Source organism: Aspergillus udagawae (assembly GCF_001078395.1).
Source record: "Aspergillus udagawae IFM 46973 DNA, scaffold_1, whole genome shotgun sequence".
Lineage (NCBI taxonomy): Eukaryota > Fungi > Ascomycota > Eurotiomycetes > Eurotiales > Aspergillaceae > Aspergillus > Aspergillus udagawae.
In genome coordinates, this window is record NW_025091264.1 from 3,786,584 (window position 1) to 3,809,205 (window position 22,622).

General features: G+C 53.0%; 9 protein-coding genes across 9 annotated transcripts; 3 read left to right on the plus strand and 6 right to left on the minus strand.

Annotated features, from left to right (window-relative positions):
• Nucleotides 1–849: 849 nt before the first annotated feature.
• Aud_001234 (glycoside hydrolase family 72 protein) lies at nt 850–2,349 on the minus strand (the record flags this gene model as incomplete). The annotated part of the gene is made up of 1 exon (XM_043286734.1): nt 850–2,349. The coding sequence occupies one exon, from the start codon at nt 2,347–2,349 to the stop codon at nt 850–852; it is 1,500 nt and encodes a 499-aa protein (XP_043142669.1).
• Nucleotides 2,350–3,324: 975 nt separating this feature from the next.
• On the minus strand, nt 3,325–5,382 carry Aud_001235 (DUF726 domain protein; the record flags this gene model as incomplete). The annotated part of the gene is made up of 1 exon (XM_043286735.1): nt 3,325–5,382. The coding sequence occupies one exon, from the start codon at nt 5,380–5,382 to the stop codon at nt 3,325–3,327; it is 2,058 nt and encodes a 685-aa protein (XP_043142670.1).
• Nucleotides 5,383–5,620: 238 nt separating this feature from the next.
• On the minus strand, nt 5,621–6,412 carry Aud_001236 (Asp-tRNA(Asn)/Glu-tRNA(Gln) amidotransferase subunit GatC; the record flags this gene model as incomplete). Its single annotated transcript, XM_043286736.1, has 2 exons — nt 5,621–6,212; nt 6,393–6,412. 2 exons carry the CDS (start codon nt 6,410–6,412, stop codon nt 5,621–5,623), a joined length of 612 nt encoding a protein of 203 aa, XP_043142671.1.
• A 140-nt stretch (nt 6,413–6,552) lies between these two features.
• On the plus strand, nt 6,553–7,689 carry sec17 (alpha-soluble NSF attachment protein SEC17; the record flags this gene model as incomplete). Its single annotated transcript, XM_043286737.1, has 5 exons — nt 6,553–6,585; nt 6,648–6,771; nt 6,848–7,154; nt 7,220–7,394; nt 7,450–7,689. The coding sequence occupies 5 exons, from the start codon at nt 6,553–6,555 to the stop codon at nt 7,687–7,689; spliced, it is 879 nt and encodes a 292-aa protein (XP_043142672.1).
• A 482-nt stretch (nt 7,690–8,171) lies between these two features.
• Nucleotides 8,172–10,719, minus strand: Aud_001238 (small subunit rRNA maturation protein TSR1; the record flags this gene model as incomplete). Its single annotated transcript, XM_043286738.1, has 3 exons — nt 8,172–10,010; nt 10,078–10,538; nt 10,611–10,719. The coding sequence occupies 3 exons, from the start codon at nt 10,717–10,719 to the stop codon at nt 8,172–8,174; spliced, it is 2,409 nt and encodes an 802-aa protein (XP_043142673.1).
• A 385-nt stretch (nt 10,720–11,104) lies between these two features.
• Aud_001239 (WDR46/Utp7 family protein) lies at nt 11,105–12,771 on the plus strand (the record flags this gene model as incomplete). The annotated part of the gene is made up of 2 exons (XM_043286739.1): nt 11,105–11,737; nt 11,797–12,771. The coding sequence occupies 2 exons, from the start codon at nt 11,105–11,107 to the stop codon at nt 12,769–12,771; spliced, it is 1,608 nt and encodes a 535-aa protein (XP_043142674.1).
• A 270-nt stretch (nt 12,772–13,041) lies between these two features.
• On the minus strand, nt 13,042–13,998 carry Aud_001240 (urease accessory protein UreG; the record flags this gene model as incomplete). The annotated part of the gene is made up of 3 exons (XM_043286740.1): nt 13,042–13,582; nt 13,663–13,761; nt 13,823–13,998. 3 exons carry the CDS (start codon nt 13,996–13,998, stop codon nt 13,042–13,044), a joined length of 816 nt encoding a protein of 271 aa, XP_043142675.1.
• A 1,260-nt stretch (nt 13,999–15,258) lies between these two features.
• On the minus strand, nt 15,259–17,674 carry Aud_001241 (LIM domain-binding protein; the record flags this gene model as incomplete). The annotated part of the gene is made up of 4 exons (XM_043286741.1): nt 15,259–16,050; nt 16,103–16,390; nt 16,454–17,292; nt 17,371–17,674. 4 exons carry the CDS (start codon nt 17,672–17,674, stop codon nt 15,259–15,261), a joined length of 2,223 nt encoding a protein of 740 aa, XP_043142676.1.
• Nucleotides 17,675–19,653: 1,979 nt separating this feature from the next.
• Aud_001242 (ATP-binding protein) lies at nt 19,654–22,512 on the plus strand (the record flags this gene model as incomplete). Its single annotated transcript, XM_043286742.1, has 1 exon — nt 19,654–22,512. The coding sequence occupies one exon, from the start codon at nt 19,654–19,656 to the stop codon at nt 22,510–22,512; it is 2,859 nt and encodes a 952-aa protein (XP_043142677.1).
• Between the last annotated feature and the right edge of the window lie 110 nt (nt 22,513–22,622).

The following is a 22,622-nucleotide window of genomic DNA, read 5'->3' on the forward strand; positions in this document are numbered from 1 at the left end:
CACTCCCTATGGATAACGGGTTTGTTGGCTCCACCGGAGGACAATGCATTGCTGCCCAGGAGGAACATTACGGAGTAGACGAAAGGGTAGACTCTCCAACCTCGCTGCAAGTCATTTGAAACGAGTTTTATCCTAGCAGGGGAATAAGGCTGCACACACTTTCGTTGTTTGTGTTACTGCTTCTCCCACTCAAAATCTTCGATTTCTTCACTCAGCTTGAACAACTACATTTTACCTTTCAGTTGATTACTGCGTTCATTCAACATGGCCGGACTACAGAACAGTCCTGTCGAATTTGCGATACCAGCAGATATCGAGGACTGGGTAGAACTTTGCAAGAGCCACAAGCTCGGAAATACGACCTTGAGCGGTTTGTGTGGGTGGAGCATGTCTGGGGATGGTATGGGCTTCCATTTTCTGGTCCAGGCGATAGCGGCTGTCGAGAGGGAATACACGTAGGGATGCCTGAGAACCAGGAACATTTATATTGCGTATCGATCGAAGCGGTTTGTTATGCGGCAGAAAGGGTGGGAGGTGCGTTTTGCATGCTCTTGATATGTTTCGTTCTGAGGGTGGAGGATGAGAGGCTGGTGCTTCTTATTATTACACTATAGGCCGGGTAGAAGGACTGGCCTGGTTCAAAAGTGGTTTGTGTTCTCTGTAATCTACTGCATTTGGATACGAGTTGAGGTTCATTGCTGCCAGTCAGAGATATCACACCACCATGACTATGAATATGTATTCTAGACTATGTACATCGTCTGCACACATTTTAGTCTATCGGTATAGATTCCAATAGACATTGAGCCGTCGTTTCCTTCTACTACTAAGCTATACACAATATATCTACTAAAGAGAAATCATCAAAACACCAGCCATCGCAGCAACAACCCCATACGCAACCAATGGCCAGCCGCCCACCCGGACCGCAGCAGGATTCACCGCACTCGCAGCCGCACCCTTGGACGTGGAGGTACTCGCCGCGCCACCACTACCACCGGTAGCACCACTTCCTCCCGTCGGCTGGGAAGTGACCGTTCCCGTCCCTGCGGAACCAGCCTGGCCAACCAGCGACTTACAGTCCGCGGACTGGCCCTTGGGCGACTGCACCGAGGCCGCCCCGGCAAAGTCACACGCCGAGGCAGCCTTATTCTGGCTCTTGTAGTACCGATCAAACACATACGACAGCTGGTCCTTGCTCGTGCAGACGCTGTACGCGCCGTACGAGCCCGTCGTGGCGTTGTGCGCGATCCCGTCGCAGATTCCGCCGCCGTACCCGCAGACTTGCCCGAAGAGCTTGCCGTACTGGTGTGCGTCGACGGAGTCCTTGACCACGCAGGACAGGCTGGATACCATGCAGTTGCAGAGCTCTGCGTTGGGGATCGGGGGAAGGGGGCTGGACTTGGCGAGCCAGGTGTCGGCGACGGTGGGGCAGGCGTGCGGCGAGTTGGTAGGCGAGTAGCTGGCGCTGTTAACTCCGGTGGGCGTGGCACTTTGCATCGCGGACGAGAGGTAGGAGAAGTCTGGTTCCGGGGTGACGGAGGAGCCGGACACGGAGACCAGGCCGTACTCGTTGGTTGTCTCGAAGTACATGTAGACAATACCGCCGCTCCAGACATTGTCCATCTGCGGGCCGAAGAGCACGGGCACATCGGTGAACTTGCGGGGTCTCTCCGTGTTGCAGCCGTATTCGGAGAAGAAGATGGGGATGGAGTAGTCCTTGTACTCCTCGGTGCGGTTCTCGTAGCCGGAGGTCTGGAAGGTCTTTTCGCCACACCATTCATAGATGTTGTAGCCGAAGAAGTCGATCGCGCTGGCCTGGTCGCCGCAGTTGAGGTAGTTGGACAGCGGGAGCCGGATCTCCGGGTTGTCAGTGGTTGCGTACCCGATCGCCAGCGATTGCCGGTATCCCTTGGTCTTGATATAGGCTTTCATGTCTCGCGCGGCAGCCTTGACGAACGCAGCGCCGGCGGACTGATTCCCCTGATTCACCACCTCGTTGCCGGCGAAAAAGCCAATCACGTTATCGTACTTTTGGAATGCGTCGATAACGCTGGTGTAGCGGGAATACTGGTCGACCGTCCAGACAGGAGAGTTGGACGTAATGGATACGTCCGGCGACGCCAGATCCGCGATGACATAGATCCCGGCATCGGACAACTTCTGCATGCACGCATCGTGGTTTAAGGAGGGGTTGACGGCATACGTCCGGACCACGTTGGTCCGCAGCTGCAGAAGGTAGGGGATATCGCGCTCACATTTGGAGCCATCGGCCAGGGGGTCGACGTAGTTGGCGTTGGACTGGCCATTTCCCCCGGCTCCTCCGCCGCTGTAGTCCTCTAATCTCATTTAGTTGCATCCTGGACGGGCAAGTTGATTGGTAACATACCTTGGTATGCTACACCTCGAATGTAACTAAGAAGAAATGAGTCATTGAATCGAAACAAGGACACATACTCACAATTCGCTTCCATTATTCGCGTAGAAGAACTTGGAGCCCTATCAAGTCAAGCTCCTGGTTAGAGAGTGCCTCTTGGACAGGATCCATCAAGAACTTGCTTTGATTTGAATGTTTGGGACAGTAGCAAAAGCGCATCCAGATAACAGGGAAACCCCTGCTACAAGCGAGTATCTCATCCCTGATAAGAGCGAGCGACAGGTAGCCGGATTGACGTATATAGTAAACCGAAAGATGGGCGAGGCAGCAAATGAGACACAAATAGACAGGTAACGAATGTCAGGCCCAACGTAAAGGAAGGAAAATAAGGAACAGAAAGCCAGGCAGCTGCCTCCTATTTAATATGTCCCCCGTAAGACGCTCAATCTATTCGAATGTAACATTGACCTGCACAGCCTGACGCAGAAAAAGGGCACTAATGGCCGACAAATCGCATCATGCCTGGCTGCTGGGAGACAAGCACTAGAGAGAGACCGTTGGAATCGTGGCCTCGCTAAGACACAGAATAGCGCCGTAACCCAGGGATCAATCATGTCGCGTACAGGCCATTGACGCACTGTTGCCTGAGCTAGTGATCGGCTACTTGACTAGACCAAGCTTTGCGGCCCCAGTGACAGGCGGGGTTGGTTGGAAGCTTGATAGGCTATTTTTTAGCCTCAAATTCGAAGGAATGTCTCGGATCTGTCGGATATTAACAGTTGTTTGTGAGTTTATCCAGGGTTGACTGCTGGTGCAGACTGACCTGATTGGCCTGTGTCCCTCATGGGTGTCATTTCCCTGGATTTAGAAGTCCATCTAAATATGAAACAACAAGAAGAATGGTCATTATAGCTATTATTGTTCATTGGCTTTCAAAATCATACAATCTATGAGTGCCGAGTTCGTGCTCTTCCCTCCATCTCTTTCTGTAGTCTATCCTCTTCACCCTGCAGACCCTCCTGGCTTTCTAGCTGCTGGCTTGGTGACCTACCATCGCCCACGATTCCAGCCTGTCGTTCGTTCTGAGCTCTTTCCTGCTCCTGCCTCCGATCCTTGGCTGCCAGTGCGGCCTCCTCCCGTGCCGCCTCGCGAGCATCAATGCTCTCGAGCCCAACGACACTCAAGATCCTGCCAACGAGAAACTGGTAACGGAGATGGCCGCTGATCAGGTCGCTGACGTCCAGATTCTCGACTCCTGACACGCCTTCAACAGGCTGCAAGCCTGCAACCCCAAGCTGGAGACTGCTGGTTCGGTACAAGAGAGCCAACACAGAGTCGTTTTCAGAGAACACGTTGACAAGGCGCCCACTCACAACACTACGGATGCGACACCACTGATCGGTATTCGACGGAGTGGGAGCCCCCATCAGAATCGCCGATTCCACCAAGCCAAACGCGCGCCGCTTCGCCAAGCTTTGAAGGCAAGCGAAAATCACGCGAGAGCCCAAGGAGTACCCTATGAGGGTGACTGGTCGCTCGCCCTGCACTTTACTGATAAGAGCATCCGCAAGAACCTCCCCAGCCTTGTCCGCCCGAGCCTTGGCTACGCTAAACGGATTGTCCACCACACGTGCGACCTTGAGAAGGCCAAGCGGCAGGGCGACGGCGGTCAAGAGATGGGAGAGGAATGTCTTTTTCAGGACTTGTTCACCGGCGGTCCATGCGGCGCTGGTCACCAGCAGGTCAAGCGCATTTCCCAGATCCATCAAAGGCTCCGTTTCCCAACGGAGACCAAACACCTCCGATTCTGCTCCGATCACGCGCCAGGGGATCACGAAGTTATCCTCCTCTGTCAGCCACCCTGTCACGCCAATAGTAACCCGAAGTCGATGATCTTGTTGCGCGGCTTCTCTTTCGTCCTCGGATCGATGCCGAGAACCACGAATGGGCAAGAACGCAAAGTCATCCACCTCCCGTGCGTACTTATCAACCATACGGCCAGTCATCCGCCCCCCATAAGCACCGAAGAGTCCGCCGACGACAACACCACTTCCAGCGAGAGCTCCCAGATACCCCGCCGCGGCGGTGGCTCCAAGCCCAAGGCCGCCCATGACTGTCCCGAGCCCAGCTGCAACAAGGGGCGCAGCCAGTCCACCGGTGATCCCGATCAGAGCAGCGCCTGCAACTGACGCGATCCCAACCTTCCATTTTCTGGATGAATCGCGATTTCGGGGCTCATCCTGCGTCTGGGCGTTAGATGACAGCGCCAGAGCAGTGTCAAGCAAACCCCTAGCCACTTTGACTTCGTCTTCGTTCAGTAATTTCACGTCCAGTCCTAAGCTCGACGCAACGTGCAGCATCAGGACGCGAGACCAGGCATTATAATGTTCGAGACTCAGGACTAGGAGTAGCAATGAGTGGAGTATTAACAGTTTCTTTGCTTCGGGCAGTTGAGAGAGGCTGGTCTCCACCGGTGGGAAGACATCACGTAGTTTACGAATGGAACGGTTGTCCTCCTCTGAGCGGATCTGCTGGGATTGCCTTTCTGACGGCGGGTTCTGGTCCGCCGCCTGGAGTTCACCACGATCAGCTGGGTCCCTGTTGACGACCTCCCCAATCCGAAGAAGGACAGAGTCTCTCCAGTCGTCAAAACCGGACAGAGCACATGTCGCAGTCTCGGGATCTTTAAATTTACGGTCGATTCTTGGGCCATTCGCTGCGCTGCTGGACGATGACTGGTTTTGTGCATCTGTAGATTGAGCCAGAGAGCCTGTCCCTTTTGCTTCGTAGTTCGCCGACTGGCCTGGCGAGGGCGTGGCATTGGAGAAGTTTTGCTCAATTGCATCCCGCATCCGCTGTGCGATTAGTGCCACAAGCACTGTCAATTCCCCACGTTGGGATCGATCCAATATCGTGGTCAGATCTTGGCCACGATCTGAGGCTGCCGCTTCAGTCGAGCCTCCCCCAAACTTGCTGGCATGCTTTTCTTTGAAAGATTTCCACATTGGTAAAAGACGCGCTGAAGTGAAATACCTTGAACAGAAAGTCCCCGTGTTGCCTTGACTCGTAGATGGTTAAGTGGAGAAATGCTGTTGACTGTCGAGCTCGAATGAAGTCATCCTATGCTGACTCAGCCCCCTAGTATCGTGCGGTCCCATAGCAGGGGTGCAACCCATCGAACGCGAGATGCAGGCCATTGTGCCGTAATATTTGCCATGACTTTTATGAAGGAGACATTCCCAATCAATTGCCAGAGTCATTGCCCGTCTCAACGACAAAGTACTTCCCCTTAGTCTTTGACGCGTAGCCTAGCGCATTCCCATCCCAAGCATCTCCGTCCGGACGGTCATTTCTGGCGCTCTCAACGCGATGTATTCTCCTGCTCCGTCCTACCACTCGTTCTTTGGCCATAGCCTCCTTCAACTGTTCTAGTCCGATCGTGTTCTCCTGGATCGCCTCCGGGGTCTCATCTCGAATAGCTTGGAGGGGCTCGACCCCGGTCGCATCGACGCTCTGGATCTCCTTTACGAAGTGGATCTGGGACTCGAGGGTTCTGAGCATCGCATTCTCTTCTTCATCGCTGGCGGGTTGCGGTAGAGCAGATAGACGTAGAAGATGAAGTAGCTGTTTTGGAGTGACCGTGGTAGACTCTATGGCGGATTCGCTGGGGAGTAGCGACTTCACAGACCAGCTAGGTTTCGCCAGAATAGCATCAATGTCCACCTCGTCGGACTTCGAAGAGGAATAAGGCCGAGAACCGTATGCTCTAAACCTCAGAGCATGTCTTGGAAAGAGACCAGGAACGATCCGAGAACTCGGGCGGAGCAGCATTTGGCTATTGAAGTCGCTGGTAATTGCACAGATGGACGTTGATTGTTAGAAGATATACAGATTCAATAATATAAGTAATATCCTTGAGATGATCTCGGACTAAGCTTTGTGGATTGGAACAGCAGCGTTGATGTCAGCGAAAACACTCAAGCGCAACAAAGTCAAAAAACGGCCCACCGCCTACGTTAGGCGGGCATGCCGCATCTTTATTACCCCAAATTCAGCTTCACGACATCCATATATTCCCCACTTGACCCTTCCTCATCGTTTATATTCGGTTTCAAGTATTCAAAATACCTGTTTTCCGTTTGATATAGCTTCTCACTGGGTTACTTCCACTTACCATGGCTCAAGACCCCCGAGTTCTGCTTCAGAAGGTAGCCTGCATTCCCCGCCTTCAAGGCCCCATGTGACGATCGCTGACATTATCGCTCTCTAGGCAGACAAAGCGCTGCAAGGTGCCTCAAGCGGACTAAGTTTCTTCGGCGGACGGACAGAAAAGTACGAAAACGCTGCGGACTTGTATACCCAGGCGGCAAATGCTTTCAGAGTGCAGAAGCTGAGTACGCGCATCTGCCCCGCCTCCATCTTCCTCGAGCCCCAGGGGCGTTACTGACACGGTTGTCTTCTCGATGATAGACAAAGAAGCTGGGCTGGCGTTTGAAAAGGCCGCCGCAATCCAGAAGCAGAACCTCAATGAGCCAGACGACGCAGCGAACACGTTGCAAGAAGCCTTCAAGGTCTACCGCAAATCCGACCCCGAGGACGCCGCTCGCGTGCTCTCCGCGGCGATTCAACACTATGTATTAAAGGGGAATCTGCGCCGGGCCGCCACACAGCAGCAGCATCTGGCGGAGGTGTACGAGATTGAACTGGGCGATTCGAAGAAGGCGCTGGAAGCCTATGAGAAAGCGGCGGAATGGTTTGACGGTGACAATGCGGAAGCGTATGTGGCTTTTCCGTCGTACAGATTGCAGGAGATCAGTCATACTGACTAGTAACTGCGTACAGGCTCGCGAACAAGCACTACTTGAAAGTTGCGGACCTGGCGGCTCTCGAGGGGGACTACTACAAGGCCATTGAGAACTACGAGAGAATCGGCCGGTCATCCATCACCAATAATCTCATGAAGTGGTCTGTCAAGGACTACTTCCTGAAGGCTGGTATTTGCCACCTTGCAAGCAAGGTATGTCTCAATTCGACTGCTCCAGCTTTGATTCTCTTGCTTATCCGTTTTGCAGGACATTGTCGCCGCGAACCGCGCGCTCGAGAGTTACCGCGACACCGATCCCACGTTTGCCTCGACGCGAGAGCACCAGCTGCTCGTTGATCTGGTGCAGGCCATCGAGGCCGGTGACCAGGAAGCCTTCTCCGATAAGTTGTTCCAGTATGACCAGCTCAGCAAGTTGGACAAGTGGAAGACCACTCTCTTGCTGCGCATTAAGAGCAATATCGAAGAGGCGGAGGAAGATTTCTCTTAAGCCTGTCTGGCGTAATTCTCATTAGTGTTGATAGCTGAACAAGGGTTGAATTTATTGTGTCCCTGGTTGGACTGTCCAGATATTTGTCGATTATGCGAGATGATGTTGTGATGATCCGAATCCATGCGTGCCTTGTACGGTTTTACATTTTCATTCTATATATCAAGGAGATAACAATACAATCCAGTGATTTTGCATCTGACACTTACCTTGATCCTAAACCTTGGATGCTTCGTACATTATCTACCTTGCCCTTGGGCAACAAAAATATAGTCGGAGCGAATCCAGCTCTGACGCTCTGAATTTGCAAGTAGGATCTAATGCTTCGTCTATATACGTGGAAATGCTTTGTTAGCCCTCGCGATAAATCCAACGAACTCATGAAAATATGCAATGTCAACTTTTGTGGTATCATGTCATCCTTCATGTAAACTTGATCAAATAAAATCCTCCACGTAGACCTTCCATATGGTAGCACCGATTTATGCAACGACTTCGTCCAGAGATCGGGCCTTCCGGGGGAAGACTCTCTTGTACAGACTGATGCCGATGGAATCCTGAGGATTGAGCTTGCCATCGAAAGTAGCCTTGAAGTAACCGTGCGTACCGAGACTCTCCTTGATGTAACCGCTGCGCCCTCTCCTAGTCCACAGCTGCAGGGCCTTGAACCAGTTGATGTCCTCCGCGTTGAAGAACATGTAGCGAACGGTGACGATTCGCTTGTGGATCTTGTACGGATGACCCGTGAGGATGGCTCGCTTCGCAACAACGCGGGACTGGTCAGGGGCGACGACGGTGCCCTTTCCGATGAGCTCCAGGTTGTCAATGTCGATCTGGGCCTCTGCGTCGGCATCGGCCGAGTCGAGGACCTCGGGATCCTGGTTTTGCTTGCTCTTGAAAACGAGGATGGGAACGGCGCCCCATGTGAGAGGTCCAATCCAGGTGGCAATGGCGCTGCGGCCTGGGTGGAGGAATCTATCGAACTTGTGCACGTTATTCGGAGTGTTATCGCCAGCGGAGAAGATCGGCTTGACGACCAGACGGCGGGGGCCGCATTGAACGACGAGTTCTTCCTTGGACTTGAGAGGCTCCTCAACGCTAGCGTTCAGGTGCATGTTCACGTTGACTACGGTATGCTTGTGCTCGTGACGGAGCAGTGAGAAGAGAGACAGGGGCTGCCGGCGGTTACGGAGCGACGATGGTACTCCGCGCAAGTGGACGTCAACCCTTATGCCAGGGTTCACACCGCCAACCAGAGCTTCACGGAGAGTTCGGTTCTTGGAGCCTTTATAATCCACGATATGCAGCAGCCGACGCCAATCTTCTGGTTCATGCGGACGATCTTCTGAAGTCTCCCAAGGGCTGGTCTTGAAATTCTTCAGACCTCTAAAGCGAGCCAGCCGCTCTCTCGCAAGCACGTTAGGGTGAAGCTCGATCTCGTCTGGGAACTCGAGGTCATCGGAAGCTTCCTTGCGGCGACTAGCCCGATACTCCTCCAGCTGCTGAGCTTCGTCTTCCGGCGAAGGGTCAAGAAACATCTCGGACTGAGGGTACTCAGAAGGTCCAGCTTCTGTCATAGCATCCTGACGATCCGGGAATACGCCATCCTCAGGGTTTCCAGCCGTATCCATGGCCATAGCCTCGTCCTCTTCCTCTTCCTCAATGTCGGAGCCAGAGTCGGACACATCATCGATGAACCATGCCGATTGGTATTCTGACGTTCCCTTGGGAAGTCTCTTGGGGCGCGCGGGCAGATGGGAGTCGTCATCTGAGAAATAATGGTGGTCGTCTAGGAGGACACCCTTGCGCTCCGTGTCGGCGATAGAGATATCGTCCTCTTCCATCTCAATCTCCTCGGGAGCCACTGTGGCAAGGTCATCGCGGTCAGCAGTGGGAACATCAAGAACCTGCGGGCCCTCATTCTCATCGACATTCATGGCATCATCGCGCTTCGCTCGGGCACTCGGGAGAGGTGCTGCAGTGATCGAGTCGATTTGGAAGTCGCCCCATCCAGGAATATGAACGAGACGGTCGGCCTTTAGTCCCTTTCCGCGAACAATACCAGTCAAAACAACATCATCGACAACTTCTCCTGTGGTCTCGGGCCATTTCATCTCCTCCACCAGCATCCAGCTCCGCTCATCGCGCCAGCGGATACCCTTCGGTGTTGCGGTACACAGGGACCGGACAACGTTGGAACATTCCTGTCTCGAGTCGATCGACAGGACCTTTTCGACAGAAGGGAAGAAGTGGTTGATGAATGATTTGAGAGAAGAGGCCACCTGCGGACGTTTCTTGGCAGGATTGATCTTGTCGAGTCCCTAGAAAAATAATCCCACGGTTAGTCGTACTAACGCGATGATCAAAGAAAGAAGGATCTCGACATACCTGAACAACAGCCACAACATTGGAAATACCCTGGCCCTCGATCGCTCTCAACAGCTGTTCCCCCTGCTCCTCCACCTCCACCTCCGAGGACAATGCCAGCACAACGAAATCCGCCATGCGGCACACATCCAATGCGCCCATCAAGTCATATTTCGCCGGAATATACTGCAGGCTCTGTCTGAAGCGATCAATGCGCACACGAGAGATCGTGTCCGCGGAAACATCGGCTGAAACATCCACACTTTCATTCAAAGACCGAAGGATTCCAGCGACATCGATATCGACGGAAAGCGGCACAACTGCGATATGGCGGGGGGCAGCGTTCGCTCCCGTGAAGATACTGTTGGCCTGTGCCTTTTCCTGATGCTTGAGCTGCTGTTTTTGACGAGCCTGGTTCCGACGATCGAGCTTCGACATGAGTTGCTGGTGAGGGGTCTTGCGAGTACCCCGCTCAACCTTGCCTGATCACAGACATCGCAATTAGAGTCGTTCCAGAGCATTAATATTGAGCTGTAGGGGTAATGCAATCATACCCTTGTTGATGTCCTTCAGAGCACCCTTCGAAGCGTGCTTGGACTTATATGGTTTGTGGGATGCTTTGGTAGTTGAGCGGTGATGATGCACCGTCTGGGTGGGCGCCATGTTGGCACCGCTGGGCCCTTTGAATCGAAAAGGAAGAGAGTCCAGTTTGTTATAGAAGAAGACAGAGAGTTGATATGTCCAAAAAAGAAAAGAAAGAGTCTTGACGAAAATCTCAAAAGACTCTATCTAGCACGATAAGCCGTTGCACGATAGACAAGATCTCGGAGAGCGGGTCTTTTCTGCCAGAGAAAAAAAAAAATGTTATTAGTTAAGGTGTGGGCAAGCGAGCGTGAAATCTTGGCATGAATTTTCCTTCAAGACCCGCAGATAGTCTTACCTCCGATCAACTTTTCAGACAGCAATACTTTCTCGCTCAATTCAATTTTTGACAGTTTCTCCTTCGAGTCTTTTAAATTAATTGAACAGAGCGGAGGAACGCAAGCAAATGGCTGAATCCGCACCGACAATGGCCGTCGCGCCGACCGGCAAGCGCGAAAAGAGCAAACGGGTGGTCGAAGCGCAAAAAACCTATGGACGTGGCAAGGCCATCAATGTACAGAGCGTCAGGGATAGGAAGCTACGCAGCAATCTCAAAGTCGTGGAGGCAAAGTTCAAGGAAGCCGCTCTCAAGGCGAAAGATGCGGAAATCCTGCTCGAGCATGAGGCGGGATTCCTGGAGCCTGAAGGAGAGCTCGAACGGACATACAAGGTGCGACAGGACGAGATCCGCGAGAATGTCGCTATCGAGACGGCGAAGAAGGGGTTCGAGTTGAAGCTGGAAGAGCTGGGTCCATACCGGACAGACTATACAAGGAACGGTCGGGAGCTGCTTCTGGCTGGTCGGAAGGGGCACGTTGCGACGATGGACTGGCGGCATGGCAGATTGGGCTGTGAGCTGCAACTAGGAGAGACAGTTCGCGATGCTCGGTGGTTGCATAACAATCAGTACTTTGCTGTTGCACAGAGGAAGCACGTCTACATCTACGACCACGCCGGTGTTGAGCTGCACTGTCTCAACAAGTATATCGAACCGGTCTTCCTCGACTTTCTCCCATATCACTTCCTTCTTGTTGGCGCTGTAAGATTGACCTCTCTCGAATCTGATAACTGGATCTTGCTAACACATGTCTACACCAGCAAATGAGCGGTCATCTCAAGTACACCGACACATCGACCGGTCAGATGGTCACAGAACTACCCACAAGACTCGGCTGCCCGACATCGCTATGCCAGAACCCATGGAACGCCATCATGCACGTCGGACATCAGAATGGAACGGTTACGCTATGGTCTCCAAACTCCCAAACCAACCTCGTCAAAGCACTCGTGCATCGCGGCCCGGTTCGCTCGTTAGCGGTGGACAGACAAGGACGGTACATGGTTTCAACGGGCCAGGACCAGAAGATGTGCGTATGGGATATCCGTATGTTCCGGGAGGTGCACTCGTACTCGTGCTATCAGCCCGGTGCATCGGTCGCGATCAGTGACCGCGGTCTGACAGCAGTCGGCTGGGGCTCACAGGTGAGCGTGTGGCGCGGCCTCTTCGACGCGGCGCAGGCGGACCAGGGCAAAGTGAAGAGCCCCTATATGGCCTGGGGCGGGGACGGCCACCGCATCGAGAACCTGCGCTGGTGCCCGTTCGAGGATGTGCTGGGAGTCGCGCACGACAAGGGATTCTCCAGCATCCTGGTTCCGGGAGCCGGAGAGCCCAACTACGACGCGCTGGAGATCAACCCTTACGAGAACACGAAACAGCGCCAGGAGGCCGAGGTGCGCGCGCTGCTGAACAAGCTGCAGCCCGAGATGATCTCCCTGGACGCCAACTTTGTCGGCAAGCTGGACACGATCCGCGACCAGAAGAACCGCGAGGAGAAGGATCTCGACCGCCGGCCCGAGGACCCGATGGAGAAGCTCAAGAACCGCGGCCGTGGCCGCAACAGTGCCCTGCGGAAGTACCTCCGCAAGAAGGGCCGGCGCAATGTCATCGACGACAAGCTCGTCAAGGCGGAGATGCTGCGCAAGGAACGCGCTGCGCGGCACAAGGAGAAGCTCCATGCCGAGCGGCAGGACCTGGGACCTGCGTTGGCGCGGTTCGCCAAGAAGGAGATTTGATCCTGGCATCCTACCGCTGCCAGAGTGTCAAGTCTTGGATGTTTTGCTGCATGTTGATTGCTTCCTTATTCATCTCCCGCGAGAGGTGATAGATACCCAGTTTCTCATGGACCGTCGGTCCTCAGCTTGTTCCTGCATTTTCCGGGCGTTGGTAAGGTTATGGGTACGGGCACAAAAGTGTAGTCATCAGTCATTGAATGTACATTTACAAGATGCATCATCATCATCATATATAGATCCCGCTCAATCGTAGAACGAGGCCGAGGCCATCTACTCATCCACACTTCCCGAATTCTTCGGCGCCCCATTCTTCCACCTCTCCAAACTCACCTCATACGCCCCGCTCGCCTTCCACGCACTCAGAATCAAATTGACAATATGGTCCACCCCCTTCCCATGCTTGACCACCGCGAAAACCGTTGGGCCTCCCTCCCTCATCTTCGCCGCATCCCGCTCCATAACCCCCAGATCCGCCCCCACTGCCTCCGCAAGATCAATCTTGTTCACAACCAGCAGATCCGACCCCGTGATGCCCGGCCCTCCCTTGCGGGGCACCTTATCCCCTCCTGCCACGTCAATCACATAGATAATGAAGTCCGCCAGCTCGCGCGAGTAGTTCGCGGCGAGGTTATCCCCGCCCGACTCGATCAGGAGCAGATCCGTCTGGAACTGCTTCTGCAGGGTCTGCAGCGCAAGGAGGTTCGCGCTGATATCCTCGCGGACGGCGGCATGTGGGCAGCCGCCTGTCTCGATGGCGCGGATGCGGCTGGGCGAGAGGGCTTTGTGCCGGGTGAGGAACTCGGCGTCCTCGCTGTCGTTTATACACGAATTAGTATTGTACATGTACACGTGCTTCGAAACGGTATAGGCGTATTTGGAACTTAGACCTACCGCGTGAAGATATCATTCGTCACAGCAGCAATATTATACTGGTCTCTCAGGGCATGGCAGAGCGCGAGCATCAGCGCCGTCTTGCCGGACCCGACTGGTCTGGCATGGGGATGGGCGATTAGTATGTAGCGTAGACAGAAGATAAGTGGAAGATAGTTACCCTCCAATACCGATGGTAAAAGCACGGTCCTTCCAGTCGCGGCCTTCGATCAATGGCATCTCGCGGTGCACGTATGAGCCGGGCCCGTCGAGGATCTCGTGGGAGTGGCCGTGGCCGTTGAACGGGTCATCGTGGGAATGGCTCACGCCGTGGTCATGGGAGTGGGAGTGCGACATGATGCTTTCTGTTGATTAAAAGTACACTGTAGTGAGCGGGTGAATAATTTCAACGCAGAAGGGGCGAGAAAAGTGGTGGCTCTGTGGAGGGGCTCGCTATCTCCAGGTGAGGGGCAGCCCCAGATAGAGAGATAGAGATGCATTGGGGACTTGGCCAAGGCGGCGGGCTCCGATAACAACAATACATGAGACATGTTGCTTTGTTTTAAACCCTTGATATGGCTTGATTCCCAATGCAAGTCGAATTTATATTCCAATTATTCTTTTAGTCTCTTCGCGACCGATAGCAACAACCGCCGTCTGTCTTTGCACATGCTTACAATGTGGCGCATATCGCTGGGAAGAAGTAAAGGAGGTTTTGATCCCTCAAAATCTAATCCATCGGTCACTGGAGAGACAAGCTGCCACCTTTCGGGTCAAATATTAAGGATATCTACTGAGTGACGTTTACGAGTGGAAAGGCCGTTGTCACCTCTACAAGCGCAGGCCAAGGTCAGAAACACGAAGACGACTATTCGTTCTCATCTCCGTTCTAAAATCACAGCTATAACAAGCAACCGATAAGCAGAGAAGCGAAATCTTAATCTTCAAGGAGCAAGCAAGCACCTGACGCCAGATCAAAAGATGGACTGTATAGCAGGGATATTAGAAGCAAGCGGCGGGCTTCGCGTTCAATGTCAATTATCATCAACGCTTGGGAATCGAGCTCAAAGACCCAAAAGATATCATTCCTCAGAACCGTCGAGGAAAGCAAAAGCTCATAGAACGTGCGATCCAAGACCAGAGTTAACAGATCCAAACCAAAAGCCACAGATGGAAGACGACCAAGTAGATAAAGTACATTAGGCTGATATCAGTTTGTATCGGGAGACCTCATATTCAACGTGAAAAATTGCCGTGGGGATCCCACTTGCGACTCAGGACAAGAGCCGGACATGTTCCCATCCATCTCGCTGGTGTGATGGAGACAACCGGTACCGAATAGTCGCCAGCGGAATCGCATGCGATGCAGGAGCGGAAAAGAGGAATCGAACATGAAATAAATAAAAAACGCACCATCCGATATATTCAAGCGACGAGATGAAAATGAAACGTACCCAGATTCGTAAAAAAAAAAGATGAGCAAGTAAAGCCTCAAACAGGTATCCTATGGTACGCCAGTTCCCGCTTCTTGAGACTGAAATGGAACGGTAATGAATCAATAAAAGGACAAGAAAGGAGATGAATGAGCCCAGGCGGAAATGGAAATCATCTCTAATATTACGCAGTACCCTTCTGTCTTTTCCCGCCGACCCTAGGACTGGCTTTGACTTTGGCCGCACCTTGGGTAGCAGTTCCATTGACTTCCGGAGCACCAGTATCGTCGTTCTCCACCTTGACGGTACTGGCCCGTCGACGCTTGTTGGTCACTTGCGGGCTGGCACTAGCACTGGTGACTTGGCCAACGTTCGGCTGCATCTGCCCTTGCTGTACCATGCCAGGCGGGCCAGCGAGATGGCTCTGGGCGGGACTCGGATGGGCCGAGAGGTGAGGAGAGCCTTGAGGGGGAAGCCCGAGATGAGCCATTGCGGGGGATGCGAACTGATTGGGTCCGTTCATCTGGGGACCTCGTAGATTCTGGCCTTGCTGCATTGCCGGGTTCATGGGGCTTGGCATGAACCCTGGATTGGGATTCTGGCTCTGTAGAGTGTTCACCAGATTCCGTAGTGCTTCAGGAGGTGAAAATTGCGGGTTCTGCTGCGAGAATTGAAACAGCATCTGCATATGCGAGATGGTCTCCGCCACTTCTAAGAAGCTCATGACCGCCGTTGGCACACCATTTGCCGTCACCATAGACTCGGGCAGAGACGGCGCGGCTTGCTGGGCCTGCTTCTGCTGAGCCCGTTTGCCCATATTCTTGGAGACTTTCGGGCTCTGTTTCTGCTCCGACAACTCCAGCGCCTGAAGCTGACTCCGTGGAAGATACTCGTTATGATTCATCACAACAATGTCAAGCATCTCAATCTTGTTATTGTGATCAAAGTGCGCTATAAGTGTCCCACTGGTGAATAGCTTTGGTGAAAGTTAGCAAGGTATCTCACAACAAGGCGAAGAGTAAACGAACCTGAGAATCATTGGTGAACCAGTAGATAAACGACGTCCTGCGACTCTCCACAATGCGACCACCATTGGGCGAATCTCTCTCGCGTGCACCTTCGACGAGCATCTGGATCTGGCGGATTCCACTTGTAAATTGAGTCAGATAATACCGCGCTAGGGCCGGCGTCGAGATCTCGAATTGCTTCGAACCAGCTTGGGGGTTGTACACCCCTTGCCGAAGAACGCCAACCGGAGAATAGAATTTGTCGACAAATGCTTGCCAATACAACAAATCCTGAGCTTCGCCGCGGCTCTGTTGTCAAGTTAGCACAAATTTCTAACCAGAACTCGCATGTTGCGACAGATTTCGACGTACAGTGAAGTTACTCAGATGCTCCGCAAAAGTGAGCAAGGCCAGAATCGAAGTGCCTTTCATGCCCATCCTCTGCTGCATCATCATAGCGGCCTGATTCTGAGTCTGCTGGGCCTTCATTTGAGCCTCCTGGGGCGTCATTTGTTGCTGCTGACCTTGCGGTTGACCCTGCTGTGATTGTTGCTGCTGGGGCTGCTGCTGCGGTGGTGGCTGCTGCTGTTGGGGCTGCTGGCCGGGTTGCTGAGCCTGCGGCAACTGTTGCGGGGCCGGGTTTGGTGTGTGATGCGGTTGGGGGGCAGCACCTGGCTGCTGCTGAGGTTGACTGGAGGGAAGTTGGAGAGGGTTCGACTGAGGCGTACTGCTTCCTTGATGTGGTGGAGGTTGCGGCTGAGGTGTTACACTTTGAGCATCATGCATGTTCTGGGGATGTGCCGCATGACGTTGCTGCGGTGTATGCTGACCCGGTTGTGCTGCGGCCGCTGCGGCCGCCGCTGCGGCTTGTTGAGCTTGCTGCGCTTGTTGGGCTTGCTGCGCCTGGTGTGCCTGTTGCGCTTGTTGAGCCTGCTGCATGGCGAAGAGCTGTTGCTGCTGTTGCTGAATGTTTTGAGGGCCGTGAGGCATTTGTTGAAGGTGCATTTGTAGATTGACCGGTCGCATTCCCGAATTCGCCTGCATGGCGGCTAATTGAGCAGCGTTTAAACCCTGTGTGCCATTGGGTAACGACACTGGGAGACCTGCATGCTGCTGTTGTTGCGCTGCCTGCTGCTGCTGGAACATCATACGCTGTCGAAGGATCTGCTGTTGGTGCTGGTGTTGTTGCAGCAATTGAGGGTTATTGGCAACTATTTGAAAACGAGTCAGCAAGAAACGTTCACCACGTCCAAATCGACGGTGTCCAGCAAAGGGAACAGAGGACGTACATGTTTGAGCAAACTGTGGTTGTTGGAACAGATGCGCCTGCGCAGGCCCCAAATGAGAAAGTGCATGAGCCTGGACAGGACCACCAGGGCCTGTTGTTCCAGCGCCTGGAGGCATTCCCATCATCGGTCCTCCTTGAGAGACTTGAGGCCCTCCTGGCGCCGACACGCCCGGGTGCACCCCTTGCACCATCCCGGCACCAGGATGAGCGTTGGGATGTTGTCCTTGGGCCATTGGATGACCTGGCGGCAGTCCAGGATGTTGCGGCATGCCTTGATGGGCAGGAAATGGCTGCGCCATCATCATCGCTATGCAGCGAAGTCGCCGAGAACGGGACTCCTAAAACCGGTGAAAGGGAGAGAGGGAGACACTGGGGATAAGGGCAGGCCGGGTGGGTAAAATAATAAAGTAAGAATATCGACAATCTGGGTTGAAGGCGGACGTCTGTCAAAGTCAAAAAGAGCGCGCGCTCTTGACGTGGAGGAACGACAGGCCGCTTTTAGCGTCGGGGCGGAGGCCAAGACGCAGCAGTCGGGCGACCGAACCTGCGTCGTTATCGTCGAGAATCAGACAAGCGTCGTTGGTGCATGGATTGATAAAAATGGGCCCTGGTAATCTCTAGTCACCAGGCCACTCGACTCCTATATTATCGAAAACCGAAATTGATTAGTTGTCGAGAACGAGGGCCAGGCCAGAGTGGAAATAAAGAATGAGAAATAACGATGGATGGGTTTAGGAGGCCGGACGGAGATGTGGAGGGGCTAGGGGGCCAACGAGAGAGTGAGAGCGAGAGAAAGGCAGACGGACACCCCGTCGCGCGATCGCCAGTTTCGATGATCGCTCGTTTCTTAATCCAGCAAACAAACGCTGGTGGAACTGACTGATCAGATAAACTGAAAAACACGAACAATACAAACCACGTACACTTTCAAGGAGAAAGCTGCCACCAGTCAAGGTGGATAAGGTTAGGGGGAGCGCCGACCAGAGGGTAAAGTTCAGAAGAAGACACTCATAAGGCGAGCGAGAGAGAGCGACACCCCGTCCCTTTGAGGCTTTTCGTTTTTGCTGGACGGCGACCGTCGGCCAGCGCGAATCAGGCAGGCCGCTAGTCCAGATGTGGTATGTCTCACGTGATGATCGGAAAAAGGTTGTTGCCTATTCCCGCTGTTTCTTTTCTTTTTATTCTGCCTCCTTCTCTTCCACACAAAGATTTCTTTCCGTTCCACCTTCTCAACGTTATTGACAATAAAATATGTCGACTTTTTCGTTCTCTGAATATGATGAAGATTGGATGGTTCAGGTGCAAATTCTTGGGTCATTGTATGGTGTGCAGAAGGATGCTGAATCACAATGCATTGGTTCTACATCCTGATGCATGATCGATCATACCACTGCTAACAGATCAGGTCACCTCTGAAGATACGCTCATGGGACGTTTGACAAGGTTAGTCTATTATTTCCAATTCTTCTTGTTGATTCATCAAATTCGTCTTCGAAGATGACAAACCCTTTTTTACTTCTTTACTCTCCGAGTCGCCCTTGACGAGACATTCGGACCTTCCTTTCCCGGTTGGTCTGCTACTTGCCAGTATATTTTGTCTGAGAACTATCTCAGTTGCTTTGTGTTTGCATGCCATACAGTCCGAAATATCTACTAACTTCGGATCAGTGTAGTGCCAGTTATCGAATATTGGAGAATTGCTTCGAACCATACTGTCGCATCGTCGTCCCTGGGTTCAATTATTGCCGGTCTCATAGAATCGTCGCTACATAGATCCGTCCATAGTCATCAATGTCAATCTTGATTTCAATTTCATTGTTGTATCTAGTAAATGTTGTATATCTTCCGCTTGTCGCCGATATACAGTCATCACGCATGAAAACCATGTAGTGTCGATCATACGTCAGCCCAATATCACCCTTTGATTTTTACTGTGTAGATCATCCTGTAGCTCTGAAAATGCTCAACTCAGATTGTAGATATGATCCTGAAAACTGGTAGGCCAATTGAGCTGATATGCATATATCTCAAAACGGCAAAATGTCTGAAAATTCAAGTCGCAAAGCGTTCTTCAACTTCATCTTTTGGCAGCCATACAAACATGGCCATGGAAGAAATATCACGTGATTACTCCTCCGTCGGCAAAAAAGGATCAGCATCGGAGTAACTGTCACAATGTTCTTTGCTCACGACTTGGCTGATGCATGACGTTTGCGATTCGCAACTCAGCATAACCCTCATACTCTAGTTCCGGTGGCAGCATATGCCCCGGATGTATTCGTCAATGGTACAGGGCAGGCTACTTTCGTCCCTCGCCCGACCCTGTCGGTTCGTCGCCCATCGCCGCTACCCCCCAACTCTCGCCTCGTCTGCACGTCGCTTTCATCCTACGCCAAAATGGCTGTCGAGCGCACCGTCTGATCCCAGCGACTCTCGGGACTCACGTCCGGAAAGCGTCGCTCATGATATTCCTGCACTAAACTCGGAACATACCGCCTCCGAAGATGCTTCCTCGACAAATCCGGTGACACCAACAGAACGAGTGGTGAAGAAAGATCCGGGTCCCTATGGGTCAGGTGTACGGAGGGCATTAAGGAACCGGAGACAAGGCAAAGACCTCATAGCTCCGGTAGCAACTGTGCCGCAATGGTTCCGTGAACGAAATACTGTCTTGCATGGTGTTGAAGGACAGGCCGTCGCACAATCCCGACAACAGGTTGAGATATGTCGGTTAGAGAAGGAGGAAAAGAAAGCGGAAGCGCCTGTGCAGTCACAGGGTGGTGATGGAGGCAGCCCGTTACCATCTGAGACACAAAGCGACACGGACCATCGGTATGTGCTAAGCGAAGCGCTATGGGAAGAACTATGCGCGTCTGCCAAAGCAGGCTTACGGCTTCCGCCTGCAAAATACGCGCAGGAACCATCAGCTCAGAAATCGCACCTCGTCCTACAATACCCAGGTGCAGATGGCGTCCTATTCTTGGATGCGGTGGTCAAGCGATTAGCCCAGGAGCTAGGCGCGGATATCGTGACGCTGAATGCTCAGGACATTGCTCAGTTATGCAGTGAGCAAGATATGGCGGACAGCGGTGCGACGTCGCCTATTAGGTCGCTAGGCTACGAGGTCTACCGGCCGTCTATTGCTGAATCGTGGCAGGATTTGGGAGACAACCTCAACGAGAGTGAAGCGGAGGATGCCGACTTCATCGACACTCCGGTACCGCCGAGAAATCTTCGACCCGGCCTGAAGGGAGCGAAATTTATCACGATCTCGAGCGCGAGTAATAACGGTGATATTCCATTGCCGAGTATTCTTGGCCTCAAATCATTAATGACCTCCTTCAATGGACCCCTGGATGGCACAGCTGCGGTACAAAGCCCGAGTGATCGAGTCGAGGATAGGCGACTTCGACTTGTTCACGAGCTAATCAGCTCACCCAGCAAGCGGTCCAAGCCAGTATCTGAGACAGAATCACCGTCGGAGGGTCAGTCTGCCGCCGTTCGCGACGTCATCGTGCAGGTGCAGGATTATGGGGAAATCCAGGCGACGCGTGAAGGTGCTAAGTTTCTTACTCTATTACAAAAAGCTATTATGGATCGGAGAAAGGCCGGTACTCGAGTTCTGTTCATTGGCACCTCGGCGCAGGAAGTAAGCCCCGATTCAGACTCGGCGCGACTCATGCAAAATGCCTTTGACGACCATTTCTCACAAATGCTGGTCATTACCCCGGGAATGGAGTCAAAAGAGGTAGAAAAGACGTTTGCAGAAGACCGCAAGACGCGTACGCTGGACATCAACATTCGCCACATGCAGGATATGCTTCGTACCCGACTGGATGAGAGCTCTTCTGCCGTCAAAGACCCCATTTTTGAAAATCGTTCTTGGCCACTACCTCCATCTCTAGTGAAAGAGTCCGGTATAGATGAGCGCTACTGGCTCTACAGCCAGATCCACTGGGCGACAACACTTGCCCTTGGAAGCGTTGACCCCAACGAGCCTTTGGGTTTTGAACACATCCAGCGTGGTATTGAGATGATGCACAAGACAGATCAAACCAAGAACGACTGGCTACGAGAGAGGACGCCAAAGTCTACACTTGAGGCAGGTACCGACAGGGAGCGTCTATTGAACTCTCTGCGTAAAACCTGCAACTCCCACGAGAAGAAGTTGCTGAATGGCGTCGTTGATGCCAACAATATCCGGACAACATTTGCTGATGTCCATGTCCCACCAGAGACTATCGATGCTCTAAAGACGCTGACTTCGCTGTCCCTCATCCGGCCAGAAGCTTTCACATACGGAGTGTTGGCTACGGACAAAATTCCAGGATTGTTGCTCTACGGCCCGCCAGGTACCGGTAAAACCCTGCTTGCCAAGGCTGTTGCTCGGGAGAGTGGTGCGACTGTTCTGGAGGTCAGCGGTTCCGAGGTGTATGATATGTATGTCGGCGAGGGCGAGAAGAACGTCAAGGCTATTTTTACTCTGGCGAAGAAACTAAGCCCGTGTGTGGTTTTTATTGACGAGGCAGATGCCATTTTCTGTTCCCGGACGGGGGCCAGTAGTCGCACCTCGCATCGGGAGCTCATCAATCAGTTCCTTCGAGAGTGGGATGGCATGAACGACATGTCTGCGTTTATCATGGTTGCAACCAACCGGCCATTCGACCTCGATGATGCCGTCCTTCGACGTCTCCCAAGGCGACTTCTTGTTGACCTTCCCACGGAGCAGGACCGGTTGGCCATTTTGAAGATCCACCTCAAGGAAGAGACGCTCGATCAGTCGGTCGATCTAGCTGAATTGGCTCATCGAACTCCTCTTTATTCCGGCTCCGATCTGAAGAATCTCTGCGTTGCAGCCGCTCTGGCCTGCGTCCGAGAAGAGAACGACCTGGCGGCCAAACATCAGGGGCCCGAGCCGTACCAGTATCCAGCGCGTCGCATATTGACTCGGGCGCACTTTGAGCGGGGAATGGAAGAGATCAGCGCGTCAATTAGCGAAGACATGTCCTCGCTGGCGGCGATCAGGAAGTTCGACGAGCAGTACGGTGACCGTAAAGGCCGTCGCAAGAAGAGCGCCGGATGGGGATTCATGCCTCTTGGTACGGAGCAGGCTGAAACGGATGCTGCGCGTGTCCGGACTTGAACATGTTCGTTTTGGGTCTGAATTCTTGGGTAATCTCGTCTGGATTAGGATAAATACATGGTATGGGCTCGGGATTTATGTGACGGCTTGTGTACTATTAGCGACATGAT